General features: G+C 41.6%; 1 protein-coding gene across 2 annotated transcripts; it reads left to right on the forward strand.

Annotated features, from left to right (window-relative positions):
• Positions 1–1,021: 1,021 nt before the first annotated feature.
• On the forward strand, positions 1,022–24,376 carry RGR (retinal G protein coupled receptor). Of its 2 annotated transcripts, none has more exons than XM_073353310.1 (7): positions 1,022–1,165; positions 5,679–5,835; positions 8,372–8,493; positions 18,260–18,413; positions 19,503–19,623; positions 22,344–22,457; positions 23,836–24,376. In XM_073353310.1, the coding sequence occupies exons 1-7, from the start codon at positions 1,087–1,089 to the stop codon at positions 23,977–23,979; spliced, it is 891 nt and encodes a 296-aa protein (XP_073209411.1). In that variant the 5' UTR covers positions 1,022–1,086; the 3' UTR covers positions 23,980–24,376. The 2 variants fall into 2 exon arrangements, with proteins under 2 accessions (XP_073209411.1, XP_073209413.1); XM_073353312.1 differs by having other exon boundaries at positions 5,736–5,835.
• The last annotated feature ends 240 nt before the right edge of the window (positions 24,377–24,616 follow it).

The following is a 24,616-nucleotide window of genomic DNA, read 5'->3' on the forward strand; positions in this document are numbered from 1 at the left end:
ATGTTAGTGTCTCAGAAATGCTTATTATTTGTGTCACTTGAATAATCAAAGTGGCTGACTGCAATTTGATGGGTTACAACCTTCCAAAGCAATATATTAATCAGCTAACTGAACCACGTAGGAAATAAAAAGGACAAAACTGGCGACACTGGCATAGTCCCTACAATTGTATTTATTGGAATGACTCTGTGGGATAGTTTATTTTTACGGGGGGACTGGGTGGAAGATAATCACTTTACAAATTCCACATACTCCACAAAGCTCAGTTCATCAGACCAAGACTCTACTCTTGCAAACACATACATACATGCATAAAGTTAAACATGTGAGTAGACCCATTAGACCCATTACCACTCATATGTGTAAGTGTTTGCAGGATTGGGTCCCTAGTTAATAAGCATTAATTGCCTTTTTACCATGTGTGTGTCCCCAGTTGGACTGTGCCAGTGAGATACACATCTACGCTGGAAAAAGTATCTTAATTTAGTCCTATAGAATTTAAAAACATGTTATAAGGGGGCAGAGGGTGAGGGAGGATTAGATTCAGAGCCACTGCTATCAAAAAAATACATACTTCATATTTCTTAATAATACTTGATGGGGAAAACTATACACACCAGAAATTCCCTGTACGCTCTTTTTTCCCCTAATTAGACATTCAATAACGGTCCCTTTGTTTTTCAAGTCACTTCCCAATTATATATTACATGTGTTTTTTTCAATCCAGACCCTTTAATTCTTTTTCAGTGTTGCAGAATTAACTGGACAGTGTACTTAATCCTGTCTCTACAAAGACCTTTTTGTAAATGCAATGAATGCTTTCCTTTTGCTATGGTCTGCAATACGATTTGCGGAGGGCAGGGGTGCTTTTATGCACATCATTAATTACATTCTTGTAGGGATTGCAGTGTTGAACTAAAACCCCAAAGCTTTTACATAATAACTTACATGTGTCTGCACGTGAACTGGCCCTTTAAGAAGGAAGCTGCCTTGGGCTGCTGCAAAAGGGGAATCAGGGGAAAAGGCTGACAAACTGTTAGCTGGTGGGGTACAGAGCCCAAACTAGGTGGCATTATTATTGCAAGTATGGTCACTTCATATCCTTTGCCTGAAGGCTTCACTGAATTCGAGGTGTTTGGCATTGGCACTGCCCTGCTGGTAGAAGGTAAGCTGGGGGGAAAGTTAAAAAAATCAGATCTTTTCTCCATTGTTATTCCTGAAAGTCTAGAAAAATGGGGTTTGCAAAATTTGAGCAAAGAGAAGCATTTGCAATACAGCAACATAGACTTCGGGTTGCTGTTGTTTCTATGGCCACATAATCAGTAGTTTTGATAATTAAAATAAGACGATGAGTGGGAGGAGGTTGCTTGCAATGCAGAACTCTTGTTTGTGTAACTACATTATTGAGAGAACCGGTGGTTGTATTTTGCCCTTTTTAGAAAGAAATTGACTGTGGGCGAAGGGGATGCAATTTTTGTGGTTGATTTTTTACGTGTTGTTATATTTTCGTCAGGGAAGGGATGCTGAAGTGATTCAGGATGCCAAGCCAATATGTAGCATTCATGTTTTGTTTGATGTGATGGACGTTCTATAATCAGAGAAGTCAAAATTTAGTAATGTAATTTACAATACATTCAGACTGATTTGGTGTAGTTTTAATAAATAGCTTTTTTTGGTAAATCTAGGGAACAGAAATATAGCTGCATGAAACTCAAAAGCTTGAGCACTATAAAGAATTGGGCTCCAGGTAGAACAGACTCAATTAACATAACTTAGCCAAGATGGTCTCTTGGTCCATAGGCTGCTCTTTTGAGAACATATACAGCTTCTTCTGACCCCAATTAAATAGATAATTTATATGTATTTTGGGATCTATCAAAGACTATTCGTGTAGCCATCCCCAAATGCTGGCTGCTGGCCCTTATTCAGGGCCAGCTCTAACCCATGCAAAGCATGCAGCTGTGCAGGCTTCTCACTTTTGGGTCCCACTCCCATCCCCCTCCTAGAACCATGCTCTGGGTCTGAGGTCCTGGCAGCATTCAAGGAGACCCACCATAAGTGCCATCAAGAAGGAAAAAGCCTTTGTTCTATAGCTCATCCTCAGGAATATGGGAAAGGAAAAAAACACCCCAGTATTCCAGATGCAATTCTCTGGGCTGACAGGGCCCAGTGCTGGCAAAGAGAGAACAGCAGCACCTGCCAGGCCTATTCTGAAAACAACTTTCCCCAACTACCTGCTAACGGGCCTTCCAGTCTCCTGCACTTCGACATTCTGTTCTCTTTTCCTCTAAATCATCTGCCCACAGCCCATATTTACCCCTCTTAGCTCCAGTCTCTGGCTGTTACTTGCCTAAGCACCATGTCCCTTCATGTGACTTGATTCTTCCTGCTACTTGTAATCTGGTATCGGGGATAGAGTGCAGGTCTTTTTCTTCTTCTTCTGGTCTACAGTAACCTTTGCTTTCTGGTCACACTCCAGAGGACAGGACTCTTCGGGCCAGCACTCTCTCAGTCTTTTTGGCTTACAGTCCAGAGACTGGGTCTGAAGTCTGCTTTCAACCAAAAAGTGAAGCAATGTACAAAAATAAGAAATATTTTATGACCTCAAAAATGTTTGGTTCAAGTTCTGGAAAAAGACTTGGGTTGGCTCTTATTTTATCTATGCCTGCTTGTCCGTGTTTATTATATGTATTTTTCTTCAAATCTAGTCTAACACCTTAATTCTCTTCTGGTGGTTGCTAAATTAACCAGTGAGTAGTTTTAACTGTTTAACCACTGGCATCTCAATGAGTGTTCAGGGGCATATGTATTTAACAGATTACCTAAAGTTGGATCTGAACTCTGCAGGTTCAGATCTAGGGTTTCACTTTTGGCCTATATACCATTAAGGTTTTTTATAACAGTCACTTTTATCACGGTAGATGCTGCAAAGGAGTCAGAGCTCTTCATTGCAATGCAAATTCATTTTAGCGATCTTTGTCATATATTTGTGATAAAACACACCTACATAAAGAGAGTATATGTGTATTACTCCATACAATCCACAGAGACAAGCATTTGGTGACTGAAACCCAAATAAAATACGAATTTCATGAAAACAGAACTTCACACATGCTAGGGTTTTAAAAAATTATGACCTAATTTGATTAAATGCATTTGAGTAAACACAACTGAAAAAGGGAGACTGCGGAAAGGGATCTGGGGGTTATAATGGATCACAAGCTAAATACAAATCAACAATGTAACACTTTTGCAAAAAAAAAAAAAAAAAAAAAAGTAAAGATCATTCTGGGATGTATTAGCAGGAGTGTTGTAAGCAAGACAGAAGAAGTAATTCTTCCGCTCTACTCTGCGCTGATTAGGCCTCAGCTGAAGTATTGTGTCCAGTTCTGGGCGCCACATTTCAGGAAAGGTGTGGACAAATTGGAGAAAGTCCAGCAAAGAGCAACAAAAATTATTAAAGGTCTAAAAAACATGACTTATGAGGGAAGATTGAAAAAGTGGGTTTTGTTTAGTCTGGAGAAGAGAAGACTGAGAGGCGACATGCTAACATTTTTAAAGTACATAAAAGATTGTTACAAGGAGGAGGGAGAAAAGTTGTTTTCTTTAACCTCTGAGAATAGGACAAGAAGCAAATGGGCTTAAATTGCAGCAAGGGCGGTTTACTTTGGACATTGGGAAAAACTTCCTGTCAGGGTGATTAAGCACTGAAATAAATTGCCCAGGGAGGTTGTGGAATCTCCATCATTGGATATTTTCAAGAGCAGGTTAGACAAACACTGCCAGGGATGGTCTAGATAATACTTAGTCCTGCCATGAGTGCAGGGGACTGGACTAGATGACCTCTTGAGGTGCCTTCCAGTCCTATGATTCTATGAAATTGTGACAGCTCAAAACACTGTTTTAGACAGCGTTCTTGGTTGTTTTGCAGGTCACTAAAGTACACTGAAGTACTACTTTATAGTTATTGTCTTCCTGGAGAAAAAAATGAAATGTGTATAATCAATTATAAAACTAAATAATTTTAAGTAAGAAAGGACAAAGACATTGTTGTAAGTGCAATGAAGGCTTTCCCGTTTGTTTGTTTTTTTCCCCCCTTTGCTGTGGTGTGCCAATTCAGTTAGTAGAAGCGATGGAGAATGTGTCTGTTTTCATTCACATCACTGATTAGACAGGATTACAGTATTTGAACTGAAAACTCAACACTGTTTATTTTTTAACATAATGTAAGTGTGCACAAGGACTAGCCCTTTAAGAAGAAAGCTGCTTTGGGCTTCTGGTACGGGAATCCATGAAAAAGGCTGACAAGTGTTTGCTAGCAAGACGTAAAGGTTGGGCTAGTTAGTTTTATTATTGCAAATATGGTTACTTCAAAACCCTCTCCCCGAAGGCTTCACTGAATTAGAGATGGTTTGTATTAGCACTGCCCTATTGGTGGAAGGTAAGCTGCTGAGGGGAAAACTGAGGGATGCAGGAGAAATCATATCCTCTCCCCCTGGCTGTTGCTACAGATCAAGTGAAAAAAGAGCATTGCATATATTTCTTTTCTGAAATATTTCTGGTATCTATTTTTGCAAGAGAATATAGATTTCAGGGTTACTGTTAGTAAGTTTATGCCACCATTGATTAGGACAATTAAATTAGGACAAGGATTGCTTAAAATGCAGAACTGTCCAGTCTGTAGAATGGCACGATCAAGACAGTTGGTGCAAGTAAGTTTACTATTTTAAGGAATCAGGTGATAAGGATTTTGAAGTGTTATCCGAGTTAGATTTGGTGGCATCGGCATTTGAAATTTTAATGTGAGTGGTGCCAAGTCAGGGAACAACCCTATCTTTGCTGAAAAAATAAAGGCTAATTTGAGAGGGCAGTAAACTGCAGCCAGCTTGGATTTTAAACTTTGTGGGGAACTGATTTCAAAGATAACCTGATCAAGAGCTCTGTCTTATTTGTCTAGAAGCTACTCTCTTAGGAAACAGAATAACTTGGGTTTGACATCCACCAGTGATTTTTTTTATAATTAGATTATTACTTGCCATAAATAATCCATTGAGGAAGGGCAACAACAAGATTGAGCTGACAATTCAGGCTCTGTCAAGGATAACCTTTGGGAGAAGTCCAATATAGTCAGGCCGACTGAGACACAATTGAGGAACTTTTGTGTTTAGATACAAGTCATGTTATAGTTGTTATGGGAGAAAAACTCATGTTAAACATGACCTATTTTTTAGTAAAGACAAGCCCAGAGATGTATGGCAGTCCCTGCAGATAAGCCCAAAGATGTATGTTGAGGGCTGCTCCTCCTAAAACTGTCCTTTTGACCTCTGTTGTTCTAGCTCATGGATCGCTATATGGAACCTGGTAACAAAGTTCTGACTAGAGAGGGAAGAGTGAAATACAGAAATATGTATGAAAATAGTTTGTGCTTCATATGAGCAATCACACTCGTGACACCATAGTGCAGCTGGAGACATGGCTTCAGTTGCCATTCATGTCTTCTCCCCTTGAAAATCCTTTTGTTGCTTATTTGTGTTGACCACTACGATATTTATGGGTCACCAGTTGTTTATTGTGTATATGTTTTCATAGCAATTATTTCTGTCTCATTACAGAAAACAGTGGTGTTCATTGTGTTTCCCATTTCAGTTGATTCTAGCCAAAATGATGATGTTTTTCAGCTCTGCTTGGGTTTTGTCTGAATGGCTTGACAATCATTTCTTTTCGCAAAATCAAAGAACTCCGAACTCCCAGTAACTTCCTGGTTCTCAGTCTTGCGTTGGCTGATTGTGGGATCTGCATCAATGCATTCATTGCTGCTTTTTCCAGCTTCCTGAGGTATCTACATCTTACACTTTCTTCTCATTTCATTTTCTTTTTTTTTTAACTCAAGAGGACTACACTACATCAAAAATAAATAATTCTAAACCTAATAGCGTAATCTAATGAACGCATTTCTACTGCACCATCTAACCATCTTTGTCTAACTTAAAAATTATAAAAATAGATTCAGTACTTAGGCCATGATTCATAAAGTTATTTAGGATCCTAACGCTCACTGAAGTTAGGAGCCTAAATACCTTTGTGGATCTGGGCCTTAGTGTTTTCACCGTGCAAATTAAAGAGTAGCTCTTAGCACAGCCAGTCAGATCACCGATAACCTAAAGCCAAAGAACTTCACTAAAGACTATACCAGATCAAAATGAATAATTCAACAATTATTTGACTTTTCATTCAAATAAACCTCCAAGTTTGCTCCAAAGTTATCTGTGACCCTGTCTAAGAGGTTTCCCTAAACACTTGCACAAGGGCATTTTTGTTCCGAAAAAAGTTGGTAACAAAATCTGTTTTCATGGAGGTTCAAACCAGTTGTGACCTGTTAAGCCTTCCTCCTTTACATAAGTGTTAGTAATTCAATCAGGAAACAGAATACCATGCAACTATAGGTGATCAAGTACACAGCAAATGAATAGCACAGCAACTAACAGTTCTGTTATAAAAGTAATGGAACTAATGGTTAGACTGTAAGCTCTTTGGGGCTGGGACCATCTTTTTGTTCTGTGATTCTATAGCATCTAGCACAATGGGGTCCTGGTCCATGACTGGAGCTCCCAGGCACTATTGTTATATAAATAATAAATAAGACTCTGAAGGGGTCCACTCACCAGTGGTCAGGCAGGGTACGACAGGTCCTCTTCCCTCCTGGCACCCCTGTTGACAGCCTCTCTGGTCCTGCTGTGATCTGGCCCTTCTGTCACTTGTGTCCGCTGGCCAGGTTACATGTTTCACATCCATCCCTTTCAGGGTATACAATGATCCCAACAACAGGGTAGCCTTCTGGGTTAGATGACTGTCTCTGGGTCTCCACCGGGTTGAGATCTTGGGGTCTTGTCCTTCAGGCCCTTTTCTCCTCTAGACTCCCTGTACCAGGTCCACTTCTGCTTTTGACACCCCTTAGGGGAACCCAGGCACACCCTCCCCACCAGGTTCCAATCCAGGGCCCAGTGTAGACAGCTATGTCCTGCACTACCAATGTGCTATACTGCTGCCTCCCTGGATTACTTCCTACCCATTCCCTCTTTTCCAATGGGTAAAGACATAAAATAAGTGGAAATCAAAGATAGTTTCAGATCTTCTATAAATCTCAAGCCTCTTCCCTTTGCATTTGGCCATGCTACAGTCAGGCATCAGGCCTCAGGGCACAGACGTTCCTGTGGAGCTCCTTCCGAGGAGCTCAGAATGTAGGTCAGCTCATCTCCACAGTCTGCTGCTTTACTGAGCTGGCCTGCTCCCATTTAGAACTGCTTTGCAGGTGTGGTGGGATGAAGCTGCCTGGGCCCAGTGCAGCTGCTTAACCCTTTCCTAACTGGTGCAAGGTTTGCAGCCCCAATATTAAAAATTTCCATATTAAAAACTCTAGTTGCAAAAGCTGACAATCCTTTTTGCATCCACAAAGTGTGAGCACAAATAATTGCAGACACAATTTTGTGCATTCAATTACTGTCACTTGGATGGCCAGTGAGTGCCTGATTTGCAGGCATAGGCCCACATTTTCCAACTGGGGTACCTAAAGTCAGGTTCTTAAATCCATATTTATGTACCTAAATAGAAGGGGCCTCTTTGCAAAGTTACTGAGCATTTACAGTTCCCATTAATTTAAATGGGACCTGAGTTCTTTAGTATCTCTGAAAGTCAGGCCACTCCTATTTGAATACTTAAACATGGATTTAGAAACATATTTAGTACCACAGTCTCATACTATGGTGTTATGGGTCATATAAGTACACAGAAAGGGACATCACCAGGTGACTTCAACCTCAGTTTTACACCCACAAAAAGGCAGGATTGGTGAAGACTGAGATTAAAATGTAGCCCTAAAAAATCTTTGTGAGGTGGACCATTATGCTTTGTGTACAAATTAGCAAATTACCATTTAATGGGGCTCTCCTGCATTTCTTTTCACTTCATGACTAAGCTTTAGTAACTGGTTTCCATTTATTTTTGTATGAACTTTACTAAATGGGCTTAAATTAAGATATTGGCAAGTTATCCACACACAGTGCATATATATTTTAAAGTTGTATAATTGAATGCTATGTAGATTGTTTGCTTACAAAGTCAGCATTCACCAATACACCAACAACAGGTGGTTTCTATTTTCAAAACAGAGACAAAATGTAGTATATCAGCCACAACTGTGTGGTAACTACTGGCAAATATAGACATTTAATGGTGACCACTCCGTAGTAGCATTTACACATTTCAAAACAGGAAAACAATTATATATTGTATTTTTTTCTGAATTATTTCAATTAGCAAAGATGTCTTCACCTATTTCTATTACATTTTGAATGGTTTCCTTATTCCTTTGCAGGTACTGGCCCTATGGCTCTGATGGTTGTCAGATTCATGGATTTCAGGGCTTTGTGACAGCCCTGGCAAGCATTAGCTCCTCTGCTGCAGTTGCCTGGGACCGATATCACCATTATTGTACCAGTAAGTCCTACAATTTATCTAGCGCCAGTATTTTGATTTTTCATTTTAAAATAGGACTGGTTAAGCTGCAAAAATCTCTACCTGCCATAGTATGAAAACCATTACAAAAACATAAATATACCCCAATAAATGTTTTAAAGTGTTTAAATATTTAAATGTTTAAAACTCTTTTCAAACATGTCTAAGATGTGGCATAAATAAAACTGTGATGATGTGATCTTGGCCATGCAGGGGACTCAGTGCAACAGATAATAGTAAGTGATTGAATATGGATTTGGAATCATAATTAGTAGCATGATTTGGAGCATAGGTGTATTACATCATCCAGGTCATCTCCAAATACTGATCATAGTGGCATGGTTCCACGTTATTATTTCCCTAAATCATCCAGAAACCCCAAACTGATTAAATTTCATGTGTAAAAAAATATGTACCCTTGCCCCAAACTCAGCAATCTGATCCCCACGGCAGCCCTTCATGCCTGGGTGGTGCCCCATCGATTGCAATTAGGCTCTGCACAAATACAATTGCAGGATTGGGGCCCATATCAAAAATAGGTACAATGTATTACAGGCAGCATATGACACCCATATTCAGATGGCCCAAGCGCTTATGTTCTAAAGAGTTATTTTCTTGCAACTTGCTCAAGTTTCCCCTTTTTTACTGACATGTAATACATTTGTTCTCAGTCAGGGAGCAAAGTTTTCCTAAGAGCTTCAACAAAAATTGTTGTATCATTTTCAAGCATTGACAGAGTGGAGGAAATGCTGTTTTTCTGCTAAAAAAAAAAAAGTGCAACTTTTTTTTAATACTAGTTCTAGCACCTCAGTTGGAAATGATGGAAATTTAATATTTGGTGGAGATATCAATGAACCGTCTAAATACTGAGCACAGAAATACCGTTTTCTGATCCTGTAAAAATTGGTTCTGAATTGTTTAAGATATCGGGATGTGAACTAGCTTTACTTATAAAACTATCTACTAATGTTCTATGGGCACTGTGCTGATGTGCATATGTAAAGTGAGTGGAAATTTCCATTGAATTAGACCATCTCCCAGGATCCCATTACATTTGTGCATGCGTGCACAAGATTTCAGTTTTAATGTGTACAGACTTGTGTAATATGGTCTCAGAGGAGACAGAGCTACCCAGAGGTTGCTATAATATATGCTGGGAACCAAATTGCCCTCCAGACAGTCCCTTTATTGACTAGAGAGAGGTGCAAAGATAAAGCCACCTTCATATTCTGCACTGAGTGGCACTCAAGAGGAGGTGAAGCCCTGTTTTCTTTTAAAAATAAAAAAGCTAGGGAAAAAACCATGAAAATATGAATCTTAATTTCCCAGACTTCAAAGTTCTTTTGGCTAGCAAGAAATTGCAAATGGAAATTCCTGTGGAAATTCCATAATCTGAACTATTTGGCTAGCTACCTAACCTTAACACTGACCTGTACCCCTTAAGCATACAGGAGGTTGCTCTGTAGAATGTCCGCAGCTGGGGAAGCCAAACCTGCCCATGGGATATGCTGAATCAATGCTTCTCCCATTTTACCTCGCAACACCACATACTTAGTCAGCACTTTCCATTTTGGGATTGCAAAAACTAGCTATGAGTCCCCCCACAGACTGGAGGTGACTGGCACCTTCTGCTGCCACAACACGCCTCACAAAGACATTTTGTGATCAGGGTCCTTGCATCCCTGGTTATGTTGGTGGGTGAATCAAGCCCTTTATTTGTTGTGCTAAAGCACAGCACAGTATAATCTGAGCACGTCTATTTTTAGAGATCCTTTTGTAAAGAAATGTCTTCAAAAAGTGAACTGCTAGTTAACTGGGAAATCACCAACTCTCTACTCCCCATTCCCAATGCCAGATTCTAGCTTAGTATTCATAAAGCTTTTGTGATACAGCATTTCTGTGATTAAAACAGCAAATATTAAAACTAAATGTGGAGCTTGCAAAGAGCTATTTGTTATGAGAACTCTACTCCATTAGCTGCAAAAGGGTTTGCTATCGTTTTGTTCTGAAGCTTTTGTCAAGAATTCAGCTCAGGCAATGAAAAGTTTTGCTTTCAGACCCAAACAAAGGCCCTGGGATAGCACAGGCCATAAGCAGCATGCATACTAATATTCTTTGGACACTGAAATATGTTTGGAAGCAGAACAGAACAGCGGCATCCCTACCTGATAAGAGAGCTGGACTGAAAATAAGTATGGCTTTGGAAAGACATTTTACACTCTGCAGTATTGGCTAATTCTTTTGTGGAGTGTGTTGCACAAGCTTTTCACCCCACCCATTCACTGCAGTATTATCTTAAAAGCTAAGGCAGATGGACCCTTGGGGCACAAATAAACTCTTTTATTTTGCCTGAATTGTTACTTACTGATAACTAAACAGCAACGCTCTTACTGAAGATTTCAAATTAAAAGGAAAAGAAGAACAGAGTAGTTTTAAAAGCCAGTGCTCAAGACTACTTCACATGCTGATTGTGAGGAAAAGTAGTTCACAATTCCTGATCTCTATAAATCCGATGCATCAAAACTCCAGGCCACATCCTGCCCTCAGTCCATACACTCAACTCTGTAATTACTCAAACTGTAATTTGATTATTACAGAGACAGTTATTCTCTACTCACATGCATTTCAAACAGGCAGCATATGCCCCTGAGTGATGATGCCTTTACTAGGAAAAGGGAGGAAAGACTGGAACCAGTAATTTCAAGAAGATTCTGTGGAAGTTGGGAGTGGGTAGCAGTGGGAGGAACTGGGGTTCAATTAACCATCTAGAAAAGGGCAGTTTCATTTGGGGACATTACCAGCTCAGGGAGGAATGAAAGCTTCTATCCTTCATTAGTTAAACTATGGTGAAACTCTGCAAACATGTCAGTTTTCATTGACTGAAAGAGAAAAATGTGATTCTCATTCCTGAGGAGAAAGCTGACCATTAGGAAGGGTGTGGGGTGTTTAATAACTTCAGCCCCATTCTGGGGTATTGATTCAGGCCAACTGTTTTCCCTCCAAAACCAGAAGTGGCAGCTGTTTAAGAAAAGGAGAGAATGGGGGGATGCAAAATCTGACAGGGTTGTATATCAGTATTTGATAATTAGAGAAAATAGGGGCAAAATATTAGGGGACTTTATATCAGTTTTTTTAAATTAGGCACAAAGGGGATTTATATAGATATTTGAAAATTAGCAAAAGAAGGATAAAACCTGAGGAAATTTTATCTGTATATTTGACAACTAGAGAGAAAAGGGGAAAATTCTATGGGGACATCCCATCAATATTCAATAATTAGCAAGAAATTGGGACAAAATATGAGATTTTGGTATCAAAATTCAGCAGTTATGGAGAAAGTTATTTCCCACTCTCTTACCATTCAAAAAGAAAGCCCTGAGTGATGAAGTTGTAGCATGAGATGAGAGGGAAGCTTGGAATGAGAAGACTCCAGAAGAGTCTGTTGCTAGTGGGAATGGGTATTACCTAGAGATGAAGAAAAAGTTGGCAAGTGAGAAATGGAGTTCAGGTGGACATCTGAATGGGTCATTCCATCTGGAGCTTGAATCACTGATTGAGGCCAACTATTTTCCCCTTCAAAAGCATGTGTGATTGCAGTTTAAAAAGGGAGGAGGGAAAACAAACCCTGAGAGAATTTTATATCAGTACTTGACAATTAGAGAGGAAAAAAGGCAAAAATCTGCAAAGATTTTCAATTAGTATTTGTTAGAGAGGAAAAGGGAACAAAATCAGAAGGGATTTTGAAAAAAGGATAAAATTTGAGCAAATTTTACATTGCTCTTCAACAATCAGAGGAAAAAGAGGCAAATATGAGATTTTTACATCAATATTCAGTGATTAGACAGTTATTGTGTCTTCATCTGCTAGCTGTAAGTGCTGAACAATTCCGAAGCAGTCCTTCGTGACTTATTGTATTCAGTGTAGCTGCTCTGTCATTCTCCTTTTATCTAGACTTGCAGCTATTTCATTGTTTCTCTGTGAAGCCCTGAAAAAGCTCAAGTTTCCACACAAATCCTCATGCATTTGCATTGCAACAGGCAGTGAAAGGTTACTCACAGCCATTTGCCAAAGTGACTTGGGGCCCTCCATAGTCATAACAAGAATCAAAGGAGTAAAAACCTTTTACCTGGGACACCTTGTTAACAGCTACATGTAAAGAAGCCATTTTTCAGTGCACAACAAGAAGTCTTATTGCTCCTACAAAAGCCAGTAACATTACTACATATTCTTGGGCATCATCTACTGGCACCCTAACTATAGGCACCGCATATTATTAAGGTTGCCTGATATTTCCCATTATAAAGACCCCATTTTCAGTTGCTTATAACTTTGACAATATTTAACCATTTTGGTTGAAATTTTTCATGTGCAGTATCTGCCTCAAGCTGAATTGTTTTGGAAAATATCAGCCACAACAGTTCAGCCATTTCAACAGTTCTTGTGTTAAAATATTCTGGTGACCTTTTCTTTGAGAAGCTGTAGCTCCTTCTTACTTTGGAGCAGGGACTCAAAATTTGGCAGGTGGGTGGTCTTTGAGTCAGGGATGTACCTTTTATGGTTTCTGTTAAAATCCACCCAAATTTGAGCAAGTTACAATAGTTTGAAAATATTTCAGTTCCCGGATGCTCAGTAGGTACTCCTCAGAATTTAGTTGTTAAAATTTCCAAGGATTGCATAGTCTAGTGCAGTGTTTCCCAAACTTGGGATGCCGCTTGTTCAGAGAAAGCCCGTGGCGGGCCTGACCGGTTTGTTTACCTGCCGCATCCGCAGGTTCAGCCGATCGTGGCTCCCACTGGCCGCAGTCCGCCGCTGCAGGCCAATGGGGACTGCGGGAAGCGGCGCAGGCCGAGGGACGTACCAGCTTTCCCTGAACAAGCGGCGTCCCAAGTTTGGGAAACACTGGTCGAGTGGAAAAAACAAAACAAAACATGATCATGTAATTAAAGACTATACTAATGCACAAGGGCATGAATTAAGGATTCATCTTAAATCTGGCATTTCCTAACTTTTCAGTGCTTCACTTTGCAACTTTAATGTCCTGTTAACACAGTTTTCTGTGTAACATGTATAGACAACCCTCTTGTATAGACCATTCCTAAAACTGCCCATACCAATGTCCTACTGTACATCACAGAGAAAATATCTTTTCTGACCCTCAAAGGAGTTAAGGCCAGAGCACAAGATTCGATTACTCGTAGTAGGTCTGATTCTCTACGGTCTTGCATTTTGTGCAAGTACTCACATTTACCCTTTTGATTTGGTAGTACTATATTTTGGCCCTGATTCAGGAAAGCAGCTCTATTCACACAACACTTGAGCACATCATGACCTTTAGGTATGTGATTGTTTTCCACAATCTGGGCCTTTATTCCTACTCTGGGCAATTGTAAGAGACTAGACAAGAAGTTTTGCCATAAAGCCATAATCTGATCTACACGGTATTGAATAGTTATTGTTTTGTACCAACACTGTCATATGATCTCCAACACTTGAAATAATACTGTTTCAGTGTGATCTGAGAGTGTGGTTTTGTCTATTCTTTCACTGAAATTAGTTTTATTAATTTCCTCAATGCATTACCAGATCCAGGGAACTTGACTGCTCTTGAATTTGTTTTCTTTAATTGACCCCATCGCTGAGGTGACTGTAATGCTCTGGGAAGATGTCATTCATATTCTTTAGGTCTGTCCAAATTCTCTAAGCCCAGGACAGGTACAGCACAAGCAGTGGCTGCGCAAGCTTTATTTACACTGCCCTGCCATTGTGGCATCTCTGTTCTGAAGCGACCACCTCCAAAAAGAAGGTAGCTCCAAGTCAATTCAGTTGTTAACCTGCAGGCTGCTGGTTCAGTTTCCTTGAATAATATAACAGAACACTTGGCTTCAGTTCAGTGCCAAGTATCTCTAAGTGCTTTACAAACATTAAACATACTGTTGTGACATACGGTAATATCGTTATTCTGCCTTGCAAATGAGGAAATTGAGGCAAAGAGACTTTAGAGCCAAAGTTTTCAACTGTATCCCCCAGTTTTGAGTTTCTCTGATAAAGAGCTCTTCCTTTTTGGTGTCTCTCTCACGTAGGGCCCAATCCTGCAAAGCTCTCTGACCCGTCTGAGAGGTGCTGCACTTTCTCAATTCCTACTGAAGGCGCTCTGTACCTCAAAGTATCCATTTTGAACCTCTCATGCTATCTTGGTATAATGGTGAGGAGGGGTCTTGGGAGCAGCGGCTAAACCCTTTTTCATTTCTAGCACCAACCTAAAGGAAAAGTTGAAATGGTATCCCTGTCTCTGAGGGAGCCATCTCCTCTCAGATGGAACTTACCCCTGAGAAGATTATCCCTTGGGGTCATAAAAGTATTTCTGGACAGCAAATGTATTGCCTCTGGAGTGGAGCAGCTTGCATCTGATGTTAGGGTTTTTTTTAATATCCAGAGAGAATTGCTCAGCTTTTCCACACAAGGTCTTCACTCACACTCACTTCATATTTATCGCTTGCACAAAAAATTATATTCTCAATACATTTTTCGTAAACATGTTACCATCCAATACAATTAGTGGGAATTTGCTTGCCAAATGATAATCTTGTTTTCCTTGATTATGGTTATGCAGAAGCAATTTTGTTCACAGGGAAAAACAAATGAATAGATTGTCCATTCCCATATATCTCCCATTTGCAAACACATGCACTTCGGATGCGTGAAATTTGTCATAGGCTAAGAGGGAAAATTTAGTGGGAGACCCTTTTTAACATAATAGTAAGACATCACTTCTATGACTGGGGACCTTTCTTTGCACTAATCAGCTAGCAAACTGATCCTGATCCTAATCCTAATCTGCTCCTCAAAAACCAGCCTGGGTGTTGTTAGCAATTGTTTGTCTATCTTCAGAGTTTCACCAGTTTGAAGCTCACTTTTCCTTTCCTTTTAATGCAGGGGTGGGCAAACTTTTTGGCCCAAGGGCCACATCTGGGAATAGAAATTGTATGGTGGGCCATGAATGCTCACAAAATTGGGGTTGGGGTGTGGGAGGGGGCTCCAGGCTGGGGTGGGGAGTGGGGGGGGTGAGGGCTCTGGCTGGGCGTGTGGGCTCTGGGGTGGGGCTGGGGATGAAGAGTTTGGGGTGTAGGAGGGTGCTCCGGGCTGGGACCGAGGGGTTTGTAGGGTGGGAGGGGGATCAGGGCTGGGGCAGGGGTGCAGGAAGGGGTACAGTCTCCAGCTAGGGGTGCGGGCTCTGGGATGGGGCTGAGGATGAGAGGTTTGGGGTGCAGGAGGGTGCTCCGGGATGGGATCGAGGGGTTTGGAGAGCGGGAAGGGGAATCAAGGCTGGGACAGGGGGTTGGGACGCGAGAGGAGGCTTCCGGGGGCCATGCCGTGGCTGTGAGGAGCCGCATGGTGCGGCCCCCGACCCTGATCCCCAGCTGGAGTGCAGGAGCAGGGCCATGCCACGACTTCTGGGAGCTGTGTGGTGCAGCCCCAGACCCCGCTCCCCAGCGGGAGCTCGCGGGCTGGCTCAAAACTGCTCGCAGGTCAGATCCGGCCCATGGGCCATAGTTTGTGCACCTCTCTTTTAATGCTTCCTGCCCAATACATGTCTTTTTTAAAAAAAGAAGAAGGGATAGAAATAAAGTACTACAGTATGCTACAGAAATGGTTCAAAGCACTAAGGGTGGGGCTTGTGGGGCATTGCTGGAGGTTCCTGTGATATTTTTTCTTAATAACATCCTCAGTCTCCAGTTTATACTCCCAGAATGCTATGTGTCATAACAACATAGGAACTCAAGATTAACCATACCAAATGAGATAATAGGTCCTATAATAGCCCTCTGGCCGTGTACAATTCCTGATTCTTCAAACAAAGGTGCAAATATCCCATAATGTTCCTGGTTAACTGTACATTACTCATTCAAGGGGGAGAAGAAGACTGCTTCCCAGCCTCAGTGAAGATTAGTTTATCCCCTGTAGCGTGAGATTTGATTAGCCTTATCTCAGCCTGAGTATAACTATAAATGGTAATCTTGGTAAGAAAATTATCCAGCCCTTTTTATATACAGCCACAGTATTTGACTCAGTGACCCTGCACTGCAACAAATTCCACAGACTGCCTGCCTTCTCTGAAGAAATATTTCCTATATAGTCTAAATTTACCAATCAATTTAATTTATGAACCTATTCCTCTTATTTTTATGGGACTGGGTATAAAGGCATGACTAATCAGTTTTTACTATAAAATTATGAAGGGCAAGTACCTCTATCAGTTTTCCCATGACTCATCTCCTGGCCAGGCTGAACGATTATACTTTCTGAGGGCAGAATAATTTAACTGGTGGAATCTTTATTATAGGTGATGATGCACAAACCAAAAAAAATAAATAAATAACCCATGACCTTAGGTTATGTCTGCAGTTAGAAAACATTATTATTTGTAAAGTGAGCAAATTTGCTCTAGAATCTTTGACCCACATTAAACAAGTAGCCCAAAAAGTTATTTACAGAATCACATTTCTGAACAGAACAACAGTTTGTGGTGAACACTCATTTTTTGAATCCCATTTCATCTCCCTGACCCCTCTATTTGTATGGGATCTTCTTTATTTCCTTCAGTTGTCTAGCCTGACCAAATTCTTAAAACTTGTTTTCAAAACACATGAAAAGCTCTTTAGTGGAGACACATTAAAAAAAAAAAGGAACATTTCAACTACAGCACCACATGTACCTCCTGTTTTGTATAAAGTTGAGCAGTGATATACTAGATATCTGATAAGACTAAGCCAAAAAAAGGAGACTAGTTTCCTGGTTCCTGAAGTCCTGAACTGATGCATCACTGTCATATGACAGTGTAATTCCACTGTAATCAGCCTGATGTACCTACACCTATGCTTCAGACAATAAAATATGGCAGAAAGCAATTACTAACACCTTGGATCATATCCTGAGTTTCTTTGATTTTGCACCCAGATTCTAGACAACACTGGCTCTACACAACCCCACAAAGACACCAGGAACAAAAGTAATCTTGGCAAAGACGGGTTTATGGCAAGCAAGAATAGATCATTTGCAACAGAACATGGCCTTGACCCCCTATGACCCTTCACGTCTCAATGTGCAAATGACCCATGAAGGGGCTAAGTAGAGATTGTAAGAGCCACAATTTTTGCAAGAGCCAGGACAGAGGCACAACAAATTGCACTTTGCAGTTTTCCTCCTGGCCACAGCTTTTGGGACATTCATGTATCCATAGCTTGAAAACAGTACCTGACCCATCAAGTGATGTTCTTAGGGACAAATCTCATCCCTCCACTGCTAACAAGAGGGGGCAGCAGAGGGTTAGAACTTGAGCATCCTTTATGGGGGTGCTGCACCCCATTTGTGTGTCATTGCACAACAAGTCTTGGAGATTGGGCCAAGTGAAGGGGGAGGAGTGAAATAACCTACTGCAGGGCTACTGTAATAGCCAGAGTAGTTCTAATGCCACTCTGTGCCCTGGAGGGATTCCTTACAGCAACACCACTGGCATCTGCCTTTTGCCAACCCTGGCTACTTAAGCTTGGCATAGGGACTGGATTTAGCCCTTAGGCAGGAGGCCAAAGGTTGAGGGGCTTCAACCACTGGAGGTATAATGTAGAGCAAAGGCTGGATAATTGCATTTAATGGGAAATAACATTTCATATTTCTGCCAAGTCAGTCCTGAAAAGGGAAAAATAAAAGTCCTTTTTCATGTTTTAAGATTGTGTTTTTCTATGCTTTGCAGGAAGTAAGCTACAATGGAGCACAACTATCTCAATGGTGATATTTGTGTGGGTGTTCTCTGCATTTTGGTCTGCAATGCCACTGTTGGGGTGGGGTGAATATGACTATGAGCCACTCAGAACTTGCTGCACATTGGACTACACCAAAGGAGACAGGTGAGGAGGCCCATGGGATCATTCCCTCAGCTATCTGTGAAATGGGTGACAAAACCAGCAGTATTTTATAGGAAACACTCATCTTTCAGAGCTGACATTAGACATCTGGCTGCCCTAGATGCCCCATCTTTCTGGGACAGAGCAATTGGGTGGAGATGTGCTAGTGTGGTTGCTCTCAGCCCCCAGCCATGGTTACTGCTGTGTGAAGTATCTCAGCAAACCTCTGCTGGAAGCAGCTGGGCCAGAGACCCACTAGTATGGCAAATCCTACTCACTGCTGCTGTCACAAAGGCCCTGGAACCTTTCAAAGAGCTGGATCCAAGGTACAGCTCGCAGGCGTGAGGGCAGCTGGGTCAGCGGCAGCCCTCAAAAATCGACACCCTAAGCAGCTGCTGTGTGAACTATGCCAAATACTCACTGTGCTACCTCTAGTGTTACAATATCCCTCATGCTCTCCTGTCTGTTTATCCACTTAATACATCATGTCATGATCTTTGATTCTGAACACTCTGAGCTGGACTTTTTTGTTTTACTCACGTGTTGTACCTAGCACAAGCCCTGATCTTTGACTGGGGACTGTAGGTACTATCACAATATTAATTAATTAATTACACTATCATTCTTATCATTATCTTTATGTAATACCATCTGTTTGCTGACATCAGATAAAACTCTTGACCCAACAGGTCCTAGAGCTAAACTAGGAGGAAACAGGTGGTGGGGTGTTTTCCCTGAGTAGCTCTTCTTACCAGAATCCACTTCCACACCTGGTCTATCAGAGTGCAACTGTATTGAGCTTCAGAACATCCCCCAAAGCTTGTCTGTTGCACCTAAAGCATCTGTCCTTTTTTTGCATTTTTACAAATATATAAATACTTAGAAGCTTTTGCCTGAGAAAAGATTACAAGAGATCTGAATTTCCTTTCCTATGCAGTCTTTTATTTATAGTAAGGTAATATATAGAATGGTTGTTAATTAGTATTTCAAATATTGCATGTGTGCTGGAGCACACTCTGATTAGTGCATTTTATAAACAACAAACAATACATCAGAAAAGGATTAATGGGGGCTTTTTCCTCTACCCACCAGAAATTTCGTCACATTCCTTTTTCCTATGGCTTTTTTCAATTTTGTGATCCCTATCTTCATCATGCTGACAGCTTACCAATCTATAGAGCAGAAATTCAAGAAAAGTGGACAACAGTTCAAGGTAAGAAAGCTTCCCCAAGTTCCCCCCAAAACAAGACCACCTATGTGAGGTATAAAGTCCTGAAAACACACTCTCACTCCTGGCCTCAGTATCATTGACCAAGATTTTGAAACAACCCCTCTGCTCCCCTCCCTACAGAATCCTTCCCACATTATACACTAAAACAAGTGCATGCTAAAACAGAATAGGGGGAATTTTTGTTGATTTTATATAAATAATCATCCAGAGTAGCTTTGCTCATGAAAGCTCATTCTTACTTACTTAACTAAGTCTTAGCACATCAAAGCTCTCTGAGACCAACAACACTGAAAAGGAAACATTATGAGGAGGACTCGGGGAGGCTGGTTTTATAAATGAGACTTGCCTACACTTGGCTAGGGTAAATCAGAAATCTTTATGAGGTGGAAACAAAGGAATTGTTTCTTCAGAAATGTTCTGGAGCGCTAGGTTTATGATGATGTAATGTGGTGATTATGTAACTTGTTTTTTTAGGCACATATTGTACAGTCAGTGGGCTTTACACTTGACTGGCTAATTCATACACACAGCTCCCTCAGTTATCAAATTCATTCTCATGGCCGCCTTTAAAAAAAGGAACAGAGTTAAAATTTGAGGCAAAGATTTGCCCTAGCAGACTAGTGTATAGGATACAGGCAGAGGTGAAAGTAAGCTGGTACACCCCGGTACGGCATACTGGCAAGAGTCCGTGCACTGTACCGGAGCGGATCGGCTTCCCCAGGTGGCAATTTAAAGAGCCTGGGGCTCCCAACAGCAGCTGGAGCCCCGGGCCCTTTAAATTACCGCCAGAGAGCTGCTGCCAGAGCCCTGGGAAAGTGGCGGCGGGGCTCAGGTGGCGATTTAAAGGGCCTGGGGCTCCTGCTGCAGCCACCGACCCGGGCCATTTAAATAGCCGCTGGAGTGGCAGCAGGGCTCCAGGGATGATTTAAAGAGTCCTGGGCTCCAGTAGCCACTACTGCCCCGGTTCCTTTAAATTGTCCCCGGAGCCTGCCGGAGCCCTGGGGTAGCGGCGGCGGGGCTCAGGCGGCAATTTAAAGGTCCTGGGGCTCTGGACACTGTTACTGCCCCGGGCCCTTTAAATAGCCGCCAGAGCCCCGCCGCCGCTACCCCAGGGCTCCGGCAGGCTCCGGGGACGATTTAAAGGAACCGGGGCAGTAGCGGCAACCAGAGCCCCAGATCCTTTAAATCGCTGCCCGAGCCCTGCTGCTGGAGCCCTGGGGGTCGCGGCAGCAATTTAAAGGGCCCGGGGCTCTGCTGCAGTAGCGGCAGCTGGAAGCCCCATGGCCTTTAAATCACCGCCAGAGCCCCCGGCTGCCACTGCTACCCCGGGGCTCCGGCAGCGGGGCTCGGATGGCGATTTAAAGGGCCTGGGGCTCCCACTGCCACTACCCTCTGGAGCCCTTTAAATCACCACCTGAGCCCCGCTGCTGGAGCCCTGGGGCAGCGGCAGCAGGGCTTGGATGGCGATTTAAAGGGCCAGGGGCTGCCAGCTGCCTCTACTACAGTGGAGCCCCGGGCCCTTTAAAGCTCCGGAAGAGCCCAGGGCCCTGGGGTAGCAGTGGCAGCCGGGAGCCCCCGGGGCTCTGATGGTTATTTAAAGGGCCTGGGGCTCTGCTCTGGTAGCTGGAGCCCCGGGCCTTTTAATTCACCCTCGAACCCCGGGGCTCCCAGACGCCTCTGCAGCTGGTAGCTCCGGGATGATTTAAAGGGCCCGGGGCTCCCAGCTGCTGCTACCACAGTCCCAGCCCTGGGCCCTTTAAATCTTGATGTAAAGGGCCCGGAGATGTAAAGGTCCCGCCTCTTCCGGTTGAGGCCCCACCTCTTCCGGTTGAGGCCCCGCCCCCTCTTACAGACTCCGGAGTACGGGTAAGTCCTTTAAGTTACTTTCACCCCTGGATACAGGGTATGTACACAAGCAATATATTACTTTAACAAAGATTAAAAAAAAAAATTCAGTGAGTTTATGGAAGAGTCTGACAACTTATGCCTTTGCCTATTATAGGATGGTGTACAATAGCGTATGGTATTATGTAATCCTAGTTATGATGCAAGAAATGTATAGGCAATAAAACTACAGTTCAATGTGTATACACACACATAAATATGTGAGGTACTCAAATACTATGGTCATGAGAACCAGAGAAAAGCCTACAAAATATAGACACAATGACAACACTTGATATCAATGATCTCATTTAATTTTTTGTTTTATTTCTTATATTTGCTTTGTCCCATTTGTAATACCCTCTTACATGCTTACTAAATCACACCCCATCACTAATTTGACCATTTTGCAAGCTTCCCGTTGTTCCCTACACCCTGTTGTTTTCTGTGGAAATGAAATTAACATAGCTGCTTATTTAGCATCCCTGCTGCTTTCAAGGGACACTTCACATTTCACCTTGTTATGTCACCCCTTGATCTATGTCAGCTCTCTAAGAATAGCACTCACAGGCAAATAGTTACTGCTGTCCCAGCAGGGGGAGCCCAAAACATTGGGAGCCAATTCCACACAATTTCATCCAAATGACATCAATGAAAAGCTAAGAGCAGAACGAGGACAGTCTCTAACATGTGTGTCTTCTATTTAAAAATCCTTCACTGATTTTGAGCAAAGAATATTAGGTAACTGTGTCTGTCCTGTCTGTTTAATGCCACATATTACTATGTAATAGAATGAGTGTGTGGTTTTGTTTTTTCAGTTTAATACAAGTTTACCAGTGAAGACACTGGTCATTTGCTGGGGCCCCTACTCCCTCTTATGCTTCTATGCTGCAGTTGAAAATGTGACTTTCATCTCACCAAAACTCCGAATGGTATGTTGAAAAAGCCCTCACATTTTCTTTGTTTTCTGACTTACTCCTACAGCATGATATCATTTCACTAATCAATAGCTTGACACAGGATATATAAATAAGTAAATGGTTTCTACATAGTTTATCATTCATCTACTATCTTTAAAGAAAAGAAGCTAAGTATAGTAATGACAATCATTAAAAATTATATTAGTGAGATCGCCACAAGTGACTGAAAACTATTTAATAAGCTTCACTTGTTGCTTCAACAGCTGATTCTGGATCTCGATATGTAGCCTGAGTATTATTCGGTTGGTCAGTTTTTCATCTAAGTTCAAGTGGTATTACTCTAAAGAGCTGGTTTTGGCCCCATTGTTTTCCAGTGTGGGGCATTCATTTCTTAAGTGAATCTTTAATTAGTAAAGCCACTTTTAAAATGCTTACTTTTCCCAGAGGACTCCTCTCTGAATAAAAATTGTTCTGGAATTGGAGGAAATTAAGCTTTTCTCTAGGTTCTCTCTGTTCTACATTTGTAGGAAACAAAAGGAGATGCTAAGATTGCATATAAAAAGGATGGAAGTTTAGCATATGTGCATGAAGTATTTTACCATTCTATTTCAAAATCAGAATAATTTATCTTGGGGAACTGACTGGCTCAGGGGTTCAGTAATAACATATGAAGCCTTTCATCTGCAGCTCACTGGTTAAAATCCATCCAAAGGTGCAAGAAGCTAAAAGTTACTACCATATATTAGGTGTTCAGTATCCCATCTCAAATGAGTTTGTGATCTCAGTTGACTTTACATTGGATAGGTGCCTACATCACAAAATTCACTACCACAAATTGTACATTTGTTTTCAGTCTCAACTGAAAAATCCCAAGAGTACAGACACTGAACTACTTTCTCACTTTGGAGGTGGTCCCTTTCTAGTCATAGAAATCATAGAGTTGGAAGGGATCTCAGGAGGTCATCTAGTCCAACCCCCTGCTCAAAGCAGAACCAATCCCCAATTTTTGCCCCAGATCCCAAACGGCCCCCTCAAGGATTGAACTCACAACCTTGGGTTTAGCAGGCCAATGCTTAAACCACTAAGCTCTCCCTCCCCACTAGGAACAGTGGTTGGGCAATTTGAAGACGTTTCAGAGTCTGTCTTGCACCTGTCATGTGGGTAAAGGACTTCTCTTCAGTTGACTCAAAACTCATCACGAGCACCAAATTCATTTCTAAAAAATAATCCAGCAGGAACTTGTTTGGTGAGGGGCAAACCAAGCATTTCTCAGGGCTAGACTGAAGTGATGTTACACAAGCCCATTAGATCCTCACTGCAATTTCTGCCGAAACTTACATTTTTTACATGAAATTAAAATTGTTCTCTGTGTGTATGTATCTTACAACAGATACCTGCCATTATTGCCAAGACTGTGCCAACAGTGGATGCCTTTGTCTATGCCCTGGGGAATGAGAACTACAGAGGAGGAATATGGCAGTTCCTCACAGGACAGAAGATTGAGAAAGCAGAGGTCGATAACAAAACTAAGTAACACAGTATGGCTTTAAGCTAAATTAATGCAGACACAGAACTGAAAGCAAAACCAGCAGAGGAAACCATGTACGTACGCTAACTTTAATTAAAGGTGGTTCCACATTGGAAAGGTTCTGCATGGTCTACAAGCAATGAAATACTGAAAGAAAGTCATGTGGATCACTGTTGAGTTTCTCTTTCAATCTGTCACGAGCTGCTTGTCAAACAAGCTGCCTTAAACCTGTGTTGGTTGTTGTCAGTCTCATTTTATATGTCATTGCAAATAAACTGTGTGCTGTGAAGCATTTTTTTCCTGCTGGACTAAGATCAAAGTTTAGAAAATGAACTGTGGATATCAGGTTATCCAGTGAGGCCTACCAGTATTAATTTGTGCTCTATTTATCCAAATGGTATGTCTGGGTAACCAAAAGATTAAAGCATTATCCAGAATTATACCATATGTTTGTGTCAATGGCTTGTTCAGCTGCATTTTTTAATTTCACATAAAACAGAAGTTTGCAAATTTAGGGCCTGAATCTATCATCCTTATATAACTTACAGCAGACACTTATATAACTGAGAGCAGACACCGGCCCATATTAAAGTGAATGATCAGTAGTGTGCATTTAGGACTTTTGTATTTTATCATGTTGTTC

The sequence above is a fragment of the Lepidochelys kempii genome, chromosome 7, assembly GCF_965140265.1.
Source record: "Lepidochelys kempii isolate rLepKem1 chromosome 7, rLepKem1.hap2, whole genome shotgun sequence".
Taxonomy (NCBI): domain Eukaryota; kingdom Metazoa; phylum Chordata; order Testudines; family Cheloniidae; genus Lepidochelys; species Lepidochelys kempii.